The following is a 16,883-nucleotide window of genomic DNA, read 5'->3' on the forward strand; positions in this document are numbered from 1 at the left end:
ATATTAATGAGTGAAAAATGTCAGACAGGATTTGGTGGACCTATGTGGGAAAAAAAAAGGGAGATTTGTATGCTTTTTTTTTTTTTTTTGAAGAACTGAGAGTGAAAAGAAGATGCAGATTCAAACCCACAGACTCCAAAGGAAAAATTCATAATGTTAGGCCTCACTGAACACAATGTTTCTAGAGAATTTCCCACTGCTCTTTCAGATTGTAACTAACTCTTCAGAGGTACTGAGGAAAAGGAAACATTGAAAACTGATGAACCTTTGGAAAGTCTGTATTTCAAAGGACAAATTGGTGCAATTAGAATTCACTTAACTTTTATTGCGAGTATTGATATAATGTGTACTCTGAAATATGGCCTTAATTAACTCTACTTCCAGCTATGTTAAAAAAAATGTATAAAATACAATGAATTCTGGTCAAATTCCAAGTATGTACTTACAGCTTGATTTAAAGAAAACAGTATTTACCTGTATTACAGAGATGTTCAAGGCATGTGGATTTTTTTTTGGGTGTGGGGGGTAAAGTGTTTTGAACTTTGATGAAGAGGTCATATGTTATAAGCTATAAATTATAATACTAACTTCCTCTTTTTGCTATTTAAACACTGGCTCTCATTTCAGTAGTTGGGCAGAATGTAATCTTAATACAAATGTTGAGTTATAGTAGGCGACAGTTATATATGGATATTCATGAAGAATCAGAATCGTTAGAACCTTACTCAGAAAACGGCTCATTCCGTTCTGCAGCTAATCCGGGAAGAAAATGTGTGGAGGAGATTTCAGCTCTGAAAACTAAATCCATTTCACACTCCCACCTGGAATTTGATAGCAATTAGTTTTAAAGTTCTTGGATTGTTATGAGTCAATGAGCAGGGCAGCACCCTGGGGCAGGGAGGCTTAGGTCTGTCCTGAGCAGTGACTCAGTTCCTATGAGTACATCAGTAAGTCGTGTGTGCTCAATATGCTGAGAAAAATTTAAAATTTTTGCATTGTTGGAAATTCTGAAACATTTGCTTTCTTTCCAATATGAATGAAAATTTGAAAACCTTTTAAATACTCTTGAAATCAAAATGCATCATTTTGGTTATACAAAGTAACCCAAAGCAGATACTTCCAATTTGTTTGATTAGAAGACATTTGTCTCCCCCCCGTCTTACCCCATTTGGGTGCAGTGTAGGATTCTCATGCCTCAAGTCTTTCTTGTGGGCCTGTTACCCTGGTTGGCCACCATCCCCCATAATCACGTTTAGTGACATGAGTCCTACACAGATCTACAGAGCTCAATTAGCCCACAGCAGAAAATAGGGGCTCTTACCATGATTTCCACAAAACAGAGGACTGCTAGTGAAATGTGGTTTAATATTTTACTGAAGTAATCCAAAATGAAACATTTTGGGGGGTCAGAAAACACAGTATACCAGTTATGGGCAGAATTTCCTACAATGAAACTTTTCACTTTAATTTTCTAAGTAACTAATTAGAGAATGTAAGAGAAATCAAAATACTTTTCAGATTTTTTTTTCTTACCAATATTTTTCATTGGAAAATCATTTTGGCAGAAAATCCCCAGTCAGTTCCCTCTCAGCATAGCCTTGCGTGAGGAGCAAAACCCAGCCTGAGGAAGGGTAGCCTGAGGAAAACTGATGTACTGCCAGGTCTGTGTATCTGAACCAGCTCCCCACCAACCCCACTTGCCTTTGAGATGAGGAATCCTTACCGCAAAGCCTTGTAACTCCTGCAAACAGGAGGCAAGATATGCAGATATAAATATTTAGTCACATCTCCTTCTGATGGGAATTGTCCTATGAGAAAATGAAAGGGAATAATGTCTCTGAGGGGGTTATCGCTCTTGTACAGGTAATTATCAATGTCTGGAGAGAGTTTTGAAATTTTAAGGTTAAAACTGCACAGAAACAGTAGGATCTGTAAGGATCTGCAAGTCAGAGAGTATGTTATATTGGTGAAGGCACAATATAAATTTCTGCTGTGATCACCATTTATACATTGTATTTCGTTTTATTGTAAGATGAAAGGTGCAGAAGAATTGGGTGCTTAACTGACTGAATCTTTGAAGTTGATTTTCTAGTGTGTCATTTCAGAGAGACTACATATGTCATAATTATGAACTGTCTATTTCCATTTGATATTTTTTCTCTCTTTAATTGGAGGTAGTTCTTGTTCTGCTGCTGTAGGTGTTTTACCATTTATACCCTAGCTTTCACGAACTTATATTTGGAAAAAGCAGTTATCTGTAAAATGGTTTTATACAAAAAGTTTGCTTGCTATGCCTGCATAAATAAATACTTTTAGTCTTTGACTAATGAAAAATTAGTATTTTTTTCCTATCATCGGAAGAATGACTCTATGTTTCATAACAGTCTAGAGTACCTCATTTATTTTCAAAGTGGATTAAAGACTTAATGAAGTTCATCAAAAGAATAGTATATACATGAATGTTCTCTTATTACTGTAGTTGAAACATTGTTATTTCTTCTGTACATTATCTCTCGCTGGTTGCAAAGAGTTTTAGACCTGTGTCTTAATTAGCAAAGGTTGCAGACCCTCAGGAGTGTGACTTAGACTTTTGAAAAAGTCTTACATTGAGAACACTTCAGAAAGCTTTATGTTAGTTCAGAGGCAGCTGTGATTCACAGCACAATAAAGATAAACTGACCTTTTAAAGGCAAATATGTCTTGCTGATTACTCTGCAGAGCTAAATGAACAAAGGTCTAACTAAGATGTTACATACCCGTCTCTTTTCTGAGCCTTGGCTGAGCCTGTAAGAGTATTTAGGCCAAGTAGATAATTACCCTTTGAACTTACTTGTTGAAAATACTTATGTATTGTCAGCATATTCTGCCACCCCCAGTACAATTTTTCACAGCCACAAATATGGATTTGCCTAGTTTGCTCTTTCGCTATCCTTAGAAATAGTGAAGAAAATGTCACATTACCAGAAAACTAGGCAAGATTTGGAAAAACTAAGAATAATTAATTAACCTTATAAGAGTAATGCCCAATTTTATAACTGGCAAAGAAACAGGAATATAAATTACAAAAACAATGTCCTCATCTTCAACCATAAGCAGACACAGTCCTTTTAAATTTGTGGAAAAAACATAGGGCTTCTTGCCAGCTGCTGTGACTTGAGGATGGAGGACTGCCAGTGACTGTGCTTGATGAGGTCTCACTAAGACAACACATCAGTACATAGTACATAGTCTAATAACTTGCATTCATGCTTCAGATCTTGCAGACATGGGCACATTCCTGTGCATCTCTGAGGGGCAATAACCAGTCACACAGTGTCTAGTGAGGAACTGTTAATCCCACCTCATTCTTCCTATTTTGGTGCTTTTAAACAGATTACTCTGCGGTTGATTGCAAACCTTTGCAGAGAGATGACCTTCAAACTCTGGGAATCTTTCCCCTCAATTTCAGTCCCTAAGTTCTGCTGTGAATCAGGTATGAGGCTGAACTTAGTGGTTTAGGCTAAAAGCTCTGTTAAGTGTCCTCTGAACACCCTGAGCTGAGCACAGTGCACAGAGGATGATGATGCCCTCCTTTAGTATTTGCCCAGGCAGTGAGATACCTGGATTTAATGCCGTTCTTAGCCTGCAGTGGTTCAGACTTCTCCCTTTCTTCTGAAAGAGTTTGGCCCTTACCTGCTGAGCTACAGAAGACAAGTGCACTGAGACAGCATTTTCCATCCTGCTTGCGGAACTGCAGTAGTGTGCACTCAAGAACACAAAAATCATATTTGTAAGGAAAAATCAGGGAGGAAGGAATAAGATCCTGTAGCTCCTATTGGCTAAGCTGTGGAAGGGCAGGCGTGGGGCCTCTTCCACAGCAAGAGTTACACGTCACAGTACTTTGTCTCTTGATTAAAAAAAACCTTGGAAAAGGCCTTCATGTTCTCAGCTGAATGTCCGGACCAAGTCACTCAGTTCCTGCACACCTGCTCAGAGGCAGAGCTCTGAGATTCCAGGAAAAAAAGACAACCTCCATTTCGGGACCTGTGGGACTAAGCATTATTTCAGCAGAAGGGATGCAGTATTGGGCTTATGTGCTCTCTATTCACAAAAGTGCTACTTAAAGCCTTTTATAAATCTAGCCAGAAATGACTTTGTTAGGCATGTCATTGCAAAATCAGGTCTCCAAATATCCAACTAGTAGACTGTAGGGAGCCTTCTATGACAATTCTTAGGGGTTTTACATGAGAAAAGCCTTGTGAAAGCAGACTTCAGAAGACTGTATATTGTTCAGTTTTTCCCTCTGTCTTAAGCCTGTATTGACTTTTTTCTGTCATTAATCAGTTAAGTCCTTGTTTGTCTCTCACTCGTCTTCTTTCAATTAAGCCCCACAAAGTAATCAGTATTAAGACTGTCTGTGCAAAAAATATAGATATTTCCCCCTCTCTATGAAGACATGATAATTCATGGCTCTTTAGTATGAAAATAAGCTACTACCAAAATAAAGGAAGCAAAGCAATGTCTTGGACAAAAAAGATCATTATTTTTGTCAGGTCTAGCGAGGGACTTGAGACCTCATACTCAAGAAATAAGGTAAGGCAGAATCAAGACTCAGAGAGGCGTTTCAGGTGGATGTAGTAGACAATGAGCACCAGGAAGAAAGCCCAGGACAAGGTAACACAATAAAAGCACATTTTTCATTTTTTGGCTCTGTATGCAATTTGAGATAAACAGTTGTTGCGTTCTCAGGTATCCACCTGACCAGCGAGCTATTCCTTCTTACAAGCCATGGACAGTTCTTAGAGAGCTTAGAAAGTAAACAGAAAATGATTAATATATCATGTCTTCTCTTTGTGATTAACCTTTATTGGTCTTCCTGGAAAATGGATATGCCATGTTCTAGTGAGACAAAAAATAATTCATTTCGAGAGTTCATTTCCATGAAATAACTTTGCCAAGATGTCCCTGGGTGTTGCTAGAACTTTGTGACTCATCAAGGATCGCCCAGCCTCAGCAGCTGCAGGATGCTGGATTGGGGTATGAGGCGTTTATCTCCTGCAGAGGCTGTAAAACACCTCCTGTATTTGTTGTGACGGGCTGGGCCGCAGCAGCAAAGTGATGCAGGGTCTGTGAGCTGTGCTGGTGGCTACGCTGGCTCCTTCCAGCCTTCTCTTTCCACAGCTCTAAAATACCAAAACCCCAATATTTTTGGAGGCATTTACTCCAAAAGATGATGTCTCTATTTCACTTTGAATATTAAAACCTTACAACCTATGATCTTAACATTGCCTACTTAAGCTCCCGCTTATCTATTTGCCTGTGTTCTGATTAAAGCCTTGTTGAAACTGGTGTGGTTCTTCAGTTGAGTCACATCCATCAAACTTCATTACTCAGATGCAAATCATATAATACTAAAAACACTGGAAAATTACAAACACGTAAAACTCCTTTCCATACGTACTAATTACTGTTATATAGCATTTTTTAGTTAAATGGTTTTATGATTTGTGTCTCTGAAATATAAGATTAAGGAGAGCTCTTTTGGAGAGATTTAAGAAGACAGAAATTCAAAGTGGTGGAAATACAAATACAATTTTAAATAACTTAATGCACATTATCTCCTGTATGTGTATATAGGCTGTGATTTTCGCTTGACCTTGCTATGATTTTGACTCGAGATGTTTCCTTCAAATTAGTGAATGATTTCTTCTTACCCCTTCTCTTTATTTTGGGTATATGGTAAAACAGAAAACAGGCCATACTTTGAAATAGATTTTCATACAGAAAAGGACTAGTAAGGGTGCAAATCCTGTAGAAAGCAAATAGGAAGTCATTGCTTCACTACCCGTTGCACAGCTGAGGGCATTGGCTTTTGTTATTAAAGCTCGTGATATTTTATACTGAAATTTGAACTGATAACTGATTTTTTTCTTGTTTTTAACCTCATGCTCTCTCCAACCTGTGACATCTTGGCTCGGCAGCCCAGTCATCCCATAGTGCCTATTCCAGAAAATGAAACACTCAGCTCTGAGGAGGTAATCAGTTGACATTGAAAGGGTATAAGCATTTGCATGCCAGCTAACTTTGTCTTTTATTTACATAGCATGTGTAGTGTTGATGAACAAAAATGTACTGAGCTCCCAGATCTGCTTTTGGTCTAGTGCATGGACTAGATAAACATTAATTATTCTTAAAGACTAATGAACAAAAAAAACAGTGTTGTTTTGAAACTGTGCAGTTTGCATTGATTTGAGGAAACACTAATGTTGTACAATTCAGGTTTCTGGTATGTGCTTTCTGAAATGTTTGGGATGTTAACAGATGGTATTTGGTAATTATACAGTTAGCTTCATTTAAATCACACATTCCACAATTTGCAGCCACTAGTTCAAACAGCTTCTGTTTGTGCTATCAGGCACAGCAACTACCAAAAGGACATAAGCTAATAAGTTACTGAGAATTTCATAAGGGACTATTGAATACACATGAGACAACGCACATGGAGATACAGCATTTGCCCAGTGTCAAAATTCAGTGTCACTTTTATTTGACTTTGAAGACAGATCAAATCTTCTTGAAGTCTAAATTCGGTGGCCAGTTTCCTACATCTTTTACTTCTCAAAGTTCTGGGACCAAAATGGTTACCATCCTAGGCAATTCATTCAGTAAGAGCTAAAGCTATCTGCTACATGTTACTAATTTCCTCTTGAGACAGAGCATATAGAAATTAAAACCATTCTGCTAGCAGAGACAAGTCTTCTTTATTATAGGGTCATGAAGATGAATTTGAATTATCACCTCAATGTTGAAATAAGCATATATAATTCAATTAACTATCATTTTCTTTATGGTAGGCTTTGAAATGTAATAGAAAATCTTTAATTAAAGAACATTTTTCAGCATTATTTTAGAAATTCACATAAAAAGGCATCACTTACTAGCAATAACAGCAGTATGCGTTCTGTTACAACAGAAGAATGAATTTTTATTACTGAGACCTCCATACATTATAAGGCACATTCTCATAATTATTTCACAAGGTTTTAGATGGGTTTAAAAATATAAAAAAGACCTTTTATGAATGATAATTACATTTCCATTAATACAGCTTATTTTTTGTTTATCGCTTTAAAATGATATTCTAGTCTAGCTAAAAGCAGCAAAATGAGTATTTAAATAAATGGGTGCTTGCCAATAATTACTACCAAATGTGTGACTTGTTGTTTTGAAAAATACTGAGGGAGTTTTGAGAGAAAGACTTTCACATGTTGGAGGCAAAGGGTTTGCCTGACTTTTGAGTTTGTTGGCAGACCCTGCCAACAGGGTTCCACTGAAAAAAGGTTCCAAAAAGGTAGACATCTGATCTTCCAGTGGATCAGTGGACTGCTGTTCTGCACTTAGGAGCATATGAGATACGAACATGGCCTCTTATTTTCGTGAGCATTCCCAGCCCTTATGGGCCAGGAGTCAACGACTCTTTTTGTATGACTCTTCACCCGAGCCTTCTGCCCCCCTTCCTTCTTCCTCGCCTTTGACTTTTCTACTTGTTTGCAATGGGCACAAACTGAAACATAGGAAATTCCACTTGAACACAAGAAAACCCTTCTTCACTGTGAGGGCGGCTGGACACTGGAACAGGTTGCCCGGAGAGGTTGTGGTGTCTCCATCTTTGAAGACATTCAAAACCCAACTGGACGGGGGCCTGAGCAACCTGCTCTAGGTGACCCTGTTTGAGCAGAGGGGTTGGACCAGATGATCTCCAGAGGTCCTTTCCAACCCCAGCTATTCTGCGATCCTGTGATTTTGTTTCTACACTGTCTATCTCCCTTCCTCCTTCTCCCGAGAGCCACTCCTTGATTCTCTCAAAACCAATTGTTATTAAAATAAGCACCAAGGTGCCTTCACAAAATAAATTAGCAAATTAACAACTTGGCCTTGCTGAGCTTCTCAGATAAACAGTTTGTTTTTCCCATGTCTTCCATAAAGTTTCTGAAATATTATTGCAATAATGATATTTCATTAGAGGGGATGAGAGGGAAGATACAAATAAACAGTTTTGAGGATAAATTTGCTGTTGAGACAAAACAGATTTGTATCTACATCAGGCATTCTAAAAAGTATATATATATTTTAGAGTGCTGGGATATTTAGGTGAATATCTGCAATTTCCCTCTAAGTACCTTTACGCTCATGTTTCAGTTTAAAAGACAAACTTTTAAAACATGCTGCCCTGTACATATGCTTGAATGTCTTTCAGAAACAAAGCACAAATATAGGTAGTCTACATTATATATAGCCAAGCTTTTTTGAAATATTTTTATTGCAGTTGCAGGCTTCTGTTGATGCAGCTGTTTTTCCTATTTTTAATAATAAGATAGAGGAAAGTAGATTCCTGTCTCTCATCCTTCTTTACAAACAACATATTGAGAAAGATGTTTGCAGGCCCAATGGAAAGAAAGATTTTTTTTTAAGAGAACTCTTTTAAACAATAAAACCCATAATTTGACTAAAGAATTGTTAAGATCAGTTCTGAAAGTGAGGCGTCGCATAGTGAAATAGTGAAGTCAGACTTATGAAGACCGACATTTTATTGAAAATGTGAGGTTTTGTCATGTACCAGATTGATGATGATGACAATGAAAGTGTGAAATTCTTTTGGTCAGAGGTCAATGTGGTGTGTTCCAAGGCAGTTAAAATGTATAGGGCTGTCTTCTAAAAGTTTCTAAGCATTTTAAACAAGCTCTTTGAACAAAATGTATACATAACCTGCAAAGCTCCTCCTAAGTTGGAATATCTTTTATTATTAGCGAAGCCCTGTTTGGATGAGGAACTGGTTAGCAAAAATTCCGTCAAGCGGTAAGGCCAACATTACTCTTACTGCTGTAATGAGAACCATAGGTTTCTCTGTTACACAGTCTCTGCCCTCACCAACAGGTTCTTCTTTATCTAAAATGACTTGTCAGCTCATACTTAACTTGTCCCCACCCCCTCCCCTCGTGCTCCTCTCTGAGCTAAAGACAGTGAGAAAAATTTAGTATGATTAGTGCAGTTGAAAAAAGAATTAATAGGCAGATGCTCTGTGAAAAGTATGCATCTCCTTGACCTTTTGGAAGGAAGAAGAGAGGAGAAAGAAGGAAAGATGTTGCTTGTTTCTACATACTAATTTATATTGTTTTCCTCACAGAGAAACATTCACTGAAAAAAAGGAATTACCTCTGTATTCAGAATAACAATATTCTGTTCTTCATGCAACTTCAGCTTCATTCTGTAATAGCACAAAGCAAATCAGATTTGCCACTTTCCTGTGAAATCGGGGAGAAAAGCATACAAATTTTTCCTGCCTGTGAAATCTCCCTCTACAATGAGTGATTTTTACTTGGAGAAGATCTAGAAGATACTCCTGTAAAACCTAGCCAAGAGATGTATCCATAATTTCCAATACTTATTATCTTCCTTTAAAGTAAACCTTGTGTTTGCCAAGGTTATGGTGTGTAAATGGCATTATAATTACTCTCAGAACTGTACTGAGTCAGGATATTTAGAGAGAATATAGGGCATGTGTCCCTGTAGAGTCATGGAAAGCTTTTGCATGCAGGTGCTAAGTGTATGTACTCATTACCTTTATTCATATATAACTTGCAAAGTCCCAGGTCTATTATACAATTACTTTAGGTTCACCTAATCTTTTGCTGCAGCTGTTACTCTGTCTTATCTGTTTATTATTCCTAAAAGATCTACAATAATTATTTGAGACCTGGCATCTTTTCATGCAAGGAAAACATTCATAAAAAGACCCCATGAGGAAATGCTGATTCATTGACTTCAGTGGAGAGAGATTTTTCACTGAGAGTCTTTTATGTAAATTTGTGAGACTTTTATTACAAGAAGCTCTATTTTTTTATGGAGGGAAACAATTAATATATCCTGCACCACTGTAATCAACTTTAGTAGCCAAAGTTCTTGAAAGTATAAATTCTATGAAAATGTCAGTCAAGTCCAAAGTCTTGTTATACATTGCTCTTAATCTTTATTGACTTAAGGAGTGTTCCTGGTCAGAGATCAACATTGTTAATCATTAATAGATTCTACATATAAGGATAAAATGTGCCTATAATATGAAAGAGTCCTTGTCCTAAAGAATTTATGTTAGGTGTTTTATGTTAGACTAAAGCTCCAAAGCAAATGACAATTTCAGAAGCAGAGTGATGTTCTTAAAGGTAAAAATAATGAACATATGATGCGCCCAGAATGGAGATCTGCTCGATGTCCTTTCCTAGCTTGGAAGGTACGAGGGCGTGATACAGGCTACCCTCTCCTCCCCGTTATCCTTACAGCCTTTGGCAGGCTGCTGATTACGTTTAGGTATTCTGTAATGATCCAACACTCAGGTACTTTTCAATACCCTTTTAACTTGTAAAGAAGATCCCTCTCAAAGAACAGGGGTATGGTAGATACTGAATCTAGAAGGAACTGGCTCTGCAGTAAGCTCTGACTCCAGTGTCGGCTCCTGTGTCCAGGCACCTTCTCCTTCTATTTGACAGGTCTTTCCCCGCCTGTGGACATACTGGGGCTAAACACTGAGCTGCTTCTTGTGCTTTCCTTGGAGTCACAAATGTGAGCTCTCCACCTGTCACATCCTGGCCACACTATGCACACTTTCCCTCCTGCTTAAAACTACAGCCTCATCCTTCCATTAGTAGAGAGTTGGTATAAAATAATAGGACAGAATATCAATGCCAGCTCTGTAGCTAGCCGGGCTTCAGAGTATGTGTGTGTTACAGGATAGTCTGCTGTGATGAAGCCAGTCTCTCTTCATTTGCCATACTCAGGCCCCTTGATCAGAATGGTCTTTGCAGCACTGCTGATTTGTAGAGTTTATAAATTAGCTAAGGAAGTAGGAGGCATTAGGTTATTCGTAAAGAACATTGCACTGGCTGAGATTTGGGTAGCATATGGTAGCAAATAATGAGGCAAAAAGCAACTGTAATGCATAGAAAAAAAGCTCTGAGTTATTGCAAATTAGAAAATCCTTTGATGTCGCTTACCTTCAAAACAAGAACTGTGCAGACCTGACTTCTAACTCTGCAAAACATTTTGGAACAAAATGAGCTGTCCCTCTCTGAAGCGATACTCTCAATGCCCTTAGTTTATTTTGACCCAGCCGAGGACTGCAGCACTAGGCTTTCTCCATATCACCAGAACAGTTCATTTAACTGAAAATTTAATGAGCCCACAAATGAGCACTACAAGTAAGAACATCTACTGCTTATAGTAAAAGAATAAGAGTATCAAGTGTTAGCTGTGGCAAATTCTTTAACCTCATAAATGGATGAGCCACCAAAAGGGAACAGTAACCTAAAGTCTTCTGATATTTATAAATAAAAAGGTAGGTCCAAACTGTGCACACTTGTAAATTCTCAAATGAATCCTTTAAGAATCAATGGAAATACTTTATATTTACTTCATACTTTAATAATACTTTATACTTGGTAATACTTTATATTTGCAACATGATATTTTTACTTAGGGCAGGTATTTGGACAATACTTTTGGCAGCTTCAGTGATAACTACTTGTTTTAAGTAAAAAGTTCGGTTATAGCCCATGGGCACAAAAGGACTTTCTTAGATCACCATGCATTAACAAGGAAAAAGCATTTTATGGATTTACAGGATTTTATTTCTGATGTGATCTCTATAAAAAATGTACAGTGAATCTATTCCTTATCCTTCAGAGTAAGTTTACATTAAAAAGTCTAAAAGGGTAGTAATGCATATGCCATGCAAATGTGATACAGTGAAAGTATGAAATATCCGTATGCCATTTAAACTGCCATTTTAATTTAATTCTATCTGGCTTTAAGGAACAGCTTTTGCATTTGGTTCCATTTCAATAATGGCAGAAGTAATGTATAATACTTTGAGGGAAGGAGCTTGCTCTGAGCAGGTAGTCAGAACAAAATTGTAGCTGGATGAAAGCTTTTCATCAGGCAAATAAACTTTGCTGGCCCATTCCTCCAGCTCTGCAAAATGCCCCTGAATGGGAGCCCTACCCTCAGCATATCAGCCGCTCTCTCTCCTCCAAATGAGTGACCTCCACCAACTTGCTCAGCGTGCATGCGCTTCCATCACCCCAGTCGCTGGTGGAGATGTTAAATGGCTTTGACCCTGGTATCTGTGTAGCACCACCTGAAACTGGATGCCTGTTAGACTTGAACCATGGACTACTACCTCTCCAGCCCCATGGTTCAGCTAGCTATGCATCCACTCTGTAGCCCACTATCTCCTCAGTTTGGGCACCAGACTACTATGGGAGACTGTGTCGAAAGCCTTGCTAAGGCAGAGGAAAACAAAATACATACCATGTGAATGCCAGGTTGGGCACCTGCTCCTTCCTTCCAGGCTGCATTCTGAAAAAGACCTGGAAGCCCAACATGAGATGTCACTCCAGTGTGTATTTAGCCATTTAAAATTCGAGGTAATTCTTTATCTATTGAAATTTGCTATGTGCAGTATGCTTCCTCAAACACATCAGTGCATGAAAAGTTAGTGGGTTCAGTAAAGCAAAGTTATAAATTTTGATTCTCTTTTGACAAAGAAAAGGTGCTGTATGATGTTGTCCACTAGTAAAATGTTTGTAAAACTATGCCTATATAGCATGCTGCAGTTTTTATTCTCTTCATTTTGCTTTCACTCTTTATTTCTCTTTTTTTCTACAGGCTGCCAATGAAAGAGGTTCTGTTTAGCCATAATGGTGAGTATTACTATTTTTATGACTTCATTACAGTCACACTTTAAATATGTAACTACAGCTTTAGTGTCCCTTAAAAAATATTTGTGTATATTTTTGTCTAAAAAAATATGATAGGATGCTTCAGCTATACAATTTAGGGTTTGAATAATCAGCTGGCTATGTTTGGGGAATGATTTTCTATTAATAACTACTAATATAGAATAATTCTACTTTTCAGCATCATATAATAAACTAAAATGGAATTAATTCCAAGTGGGAGGAAATCAAAGAGTAGAAGGAATTGAGGAGTGGTCTGGGATTAAATTGTATAGCAATGTCATTGAAATAAGATGAGTATTATTTTATATTTGAGTACATAACTGCATAGTGTCGTTAAAATTAATGGTTTGCTAGAGTTAAACAATACTATACAGCAAACTGCACTATACTTGAGTGTAGATACAAAGCAGCACTTAACAGGGGAGCTCAGCAAATAGTAGTTGACATATAAAAGGTTGAAATGTTCAATGCCTTTTTTTATTTCAGTCTCCACAAAAAAAGGTTAATTATGACCAAAAGTTTAATTCAGTTAATATTAAAAATTTGAGAGTACGAGCCTGGAGGGATTAAGAAAAAAAAAACACCTTAAGGAATACTGAGATATATTAGATGTATTTGGGGTGGCACAGCCTAATGAAATTTACCCTTCGATGCCTTAACCAAAGCAATTTCCCAAACACTAGTGATTAGCAGGAGGAGTAAGTTTTCAGAGAACTGGGGAAAGGCAAACATAATGTCATGTCTAACAAAGGAGGAAAGGTAGATCTAAGGAATTACAGACAAGTCAGCCACAATATCATTTTCAGGAAAGATACTGGAACAAAGTATTAAACAATCCATTTGTAGGCATCTAGAAAACAGAGAGGAGATAGCAGAACTTGCACAGGGACATGCGAGAAACAAATCCTATCAAGTCGATCTCATTTCCTTCTTTGACAGCATAAGAGATATAGGGGATGTGATTGATACAACATATCTTCTGACACTGTCCCACATGACATTTACAAGCAAACAGAGCAGATATGGACTAAATGAAATTCACATAAGGTAGATGTGCAGCTGCTTGGAAAGCTGGACTCTGAGAACAATCATTTACTGCCAAAATGGGAGAACATTTCCCACAGACTTCCACAATGCTGTTATCTAGTATTTAGTACTCTAAAACATTGTTATCAGTTACTTGCTCAATAGAATGGATAGTAAATTTATCAGATTTGCAAATAATGCCCAGCTGGGAGACCTTGCTAGCAGTTTGGAAGACAGGATTAGAATTCAAAAAAATTTTGTTAAATTAGAAAAATGGCTTGAAATGGATATCATAAAGTTCATTGAAGACAAGCACAAGGAAAAATGACAAGCACAGACGGAAATGGAATGGCAGTAATGCTGCAGGAGAGACTCCAAGGATTACAGGGGACAGCAAATTGAATCTGAGTTGAAGAGGCAATGCTCTTGTGAGAAAGAAAAATGCCATTTAAGGGAAATGTCGAAGGGAGTGCTTATAGTACGATGGAGGCAATTACACATCTCTGTTCCGTGTTGGTCGGGAATCAGGTGCAGTATCGTGTTCCATTTTGGACATTTCTAGAAAAAGAGATTGTGGATGTGGAAAATAAGTGAAAGATTTCAGAAAGATTTAATGGTTTCAATTTCCTTACAAAGACAGAAAGAAATACAGAGCAGAGACACAGCAGTTTCTACCTCTTTATAATGAGCTGTTATAAGGAGATGTTAGTCAGCCCTCCATCTTCCCTGAGAGCAGAAGAAAAAGAAATGGGTCTAAATTTCAGGAAGGGAGATTTAGTTTAAAGATTAGGATAGTCGCAGCTATGTGGGAAGTTAAGTGCTCAGACAGGCTCCCTCAGGCTGCTGCCAGGAGAGACAGGCATCTCACAAGGCAGGTTTGGTCTCCTAGCTGTCCTCTTGCCTCACGGCTATAGAACAAACGGGGGACTCAAAATTTCTTCAAGCCTTTTTTTCTGTGAAACTGCAAGTTACATTTATCAGACAGATCATCAGGTTGCATAAATTATGGAAGCTAATTGACCTAAGTTCATGTTATTTATACAGTTTACTGATCTATTTCTTGACTACTCATATTCATGTGAAAACTCTTCTTTTGCAGCCTTGAATTAGGATCCAGAGCTAAACCTGTAAAGGATTTTGAGGCCTCTTCCTATACTGAGATGGAATCCACACCACAAATGTTATTTAACACACCACTTCAAAAAAAATTGCTTCCAGTATACTAGTTGCAAAGCAGTCATAACTGTCAAATATTCTTTCCAGAGATAACCATACGTACTAGAGTAATTAACCCCAGAGATACACACACGAATGTGGCATATTTATATATCGTTTCTTGAAGTGCTTACTGGTTTAAGAGGTGCCAAGAATAACACAGCATATTTTCTTTAGAAATAATATAAATGTTGACATTAAATAAAGTGTATTTTTGTTGCAAAGTGTTTGTTGTGATTCCCTTTTCTTTTTCCCTTATGTAAATCTAGCTCTGCGTATTTCAAATCATTGAGAATGAATGCAACCTCCCTGGGAACAGTATGTTCCCATGCTGTTAACCTTGGTAACATGTTGCCGTCATACAGACATGTGAAACACTCAAAGAATTATCCACACTCGTGTCACCACCTGCAGCAATCAGTATGAACCGTGCTTCTTCCCCGCCTTGCAATATTTCTAACGGCCAGCCAGTGTCGATTCCACCCGTGAGCGCAGACGGGTTTGCTAGGTGCTACTGCTGCCGATGGGCAGGAATCACCGCTTTCCTCTTCGTTTCAGGCTGTTAACTTTTTGACCCTGTGCTGGCTCCACAGACTGAGTCTTGCCTGAGCCTGGTTCTTAAGCAGCTTGCTTTCAAAATACATGGTAAAAGTCTGAGGGAGCTGCTTGCCTATGCGAGCATGAGTCAGCTCGCTTCTCCCTGATCCTTTCAATTTGTGAGTCACCCCACGGATCGGTACTTGTTCTGGACCTGTGCGTCACGGTCCTGTCCCGGTGTGCAGCAGCATTTGACCTCCTGACACACTGCTATGTGTTAAGGGTGCAGGTTAAGATTACTATTTTAATGAGAAGTGCTGCTGCTTTCATTAAAATTAATGTGAACTACTTTATAAAACATTATCATCAATTAAAACATTAAAATTAAAATTGGTTCAAATGTAATTCTCTTTAGTATACTCAGCCTCTTGTACTGTTGGACCTAGTGTAATTTCAATCCACTGCAGCCTGCATTTAAACTATTTAACTGTGGAACAGTGAGAAAGGATTAGAAGTGAGTCTTCATAAATAGATGATAAATATACATTCTTCACTTTGTACAGAATCATGGACATCCTTTATAGTGTCAATAACAGGTTGATTGATAGACATATAAGGGTTGCTTTTTTTGAATTAGTGTCTTCTCTCAAGAGAAAAATAACAGAAGTTAGGTGTATAGGTATTGTGGACACCATACCCACTAACTAGATGGCAAAAAAAATATTGAGAAAAGCATTTCAGGGAGTTCAAGAGAGAGTTCCTGGAGATAAAAGTAAACAGATACAGATAAATGTAAAAAAAAGTGCTGAAAACTTAAAAAAATATAAACATAGATGCATACATATAAACAAATATATTACAAATATGCTATTCATATTGTACAAAATGTGACAGGTCAGCCCACCCAAGATATAGTAACATTTCTTATATTCAGTCAAGCACTGAAATGGGCACAATTCTAATTTCTAGAGCCAGTGAGGTCTGTGTGAATCTCAAAAATTTGAATAAAGTTTCCTGCCATTTTCTTGAAGTACTTGCTTTATTCTGAATTTCTTCCAAAACAAACTTTTTTTTTCTCTCATGAATTTCATCTTTGCAAAGCCCCAGTCCCATCTGGAGTGTCTAGCTGAGAGAATTATTTGAGCTTTAAATAAGTCCAGGTTATAGAAAGAAGTCGATGGGCTAAAGGAACACAAGCAAGGTAGAGAGCTATCAGAATAATAGGGAAGTCAATGGAGAAGTCGCTTTGTTGGCCTCTGCTTTGGTGAGTTCTTCGCTTGTGTATATTTAAAAAAACAGTTTCCCTATCTGTTGAAACATCTTCTGTCCATAAAT

The 16,883-nt window shown here is 37.8% G+C and overlaps 1 protein-coding gene across 2 annotated transcripts in view; it reads left to right on the forward strand.

The window, feature by feature from the left end:
* The window catches only part of MLIP (muscular LMNA interacting protein), a 114,986-nt gene extending 99,751 nt beyond the window's left edge, over positions 1 to 15,235 (forward strand). For both annotated transcript variants that reach the window (XM_064508579.1, XM_026103046.2), the window contains 3 exons: positions 5,961 to 6,014; positions 12,697 to 12,731; positions 14,896 to 15,235. In XM_064508579.1, the coding sequence (XP_064364649.1) occupies positions 5,961 to 6,014; positions 12,697 to 12,723 (81 nt within the window). In that variant the 3' untranslated portion in view covers positions 12,724 to 12,731; positions 14,896 to 15,235. The remainder of the gene's footprint in view (positions 1 to 5,960; positions 6,015 to 12,696; positions 12,732 to 14,895) is intronic.
* The last annotated feature ends 1,648 nt before the right edge of the window (positions 15,236 to 16,883 follow it).

Source organism: Dromaius novaehollandiae, chromosome 3, assembly GCF_036370855.1.
Source record: "Dromaius novaehollandiae isolate bDroNov1 chromosome 3, bDroNov1.hap1, whole genome shotgun sequence".
Lineage (NCBI taxonomy): Eukaryota > Metazoa > Chordata > Aves > Casuariiformes > Dromaiidae > Dromaius > Dromaius novaehollandiae.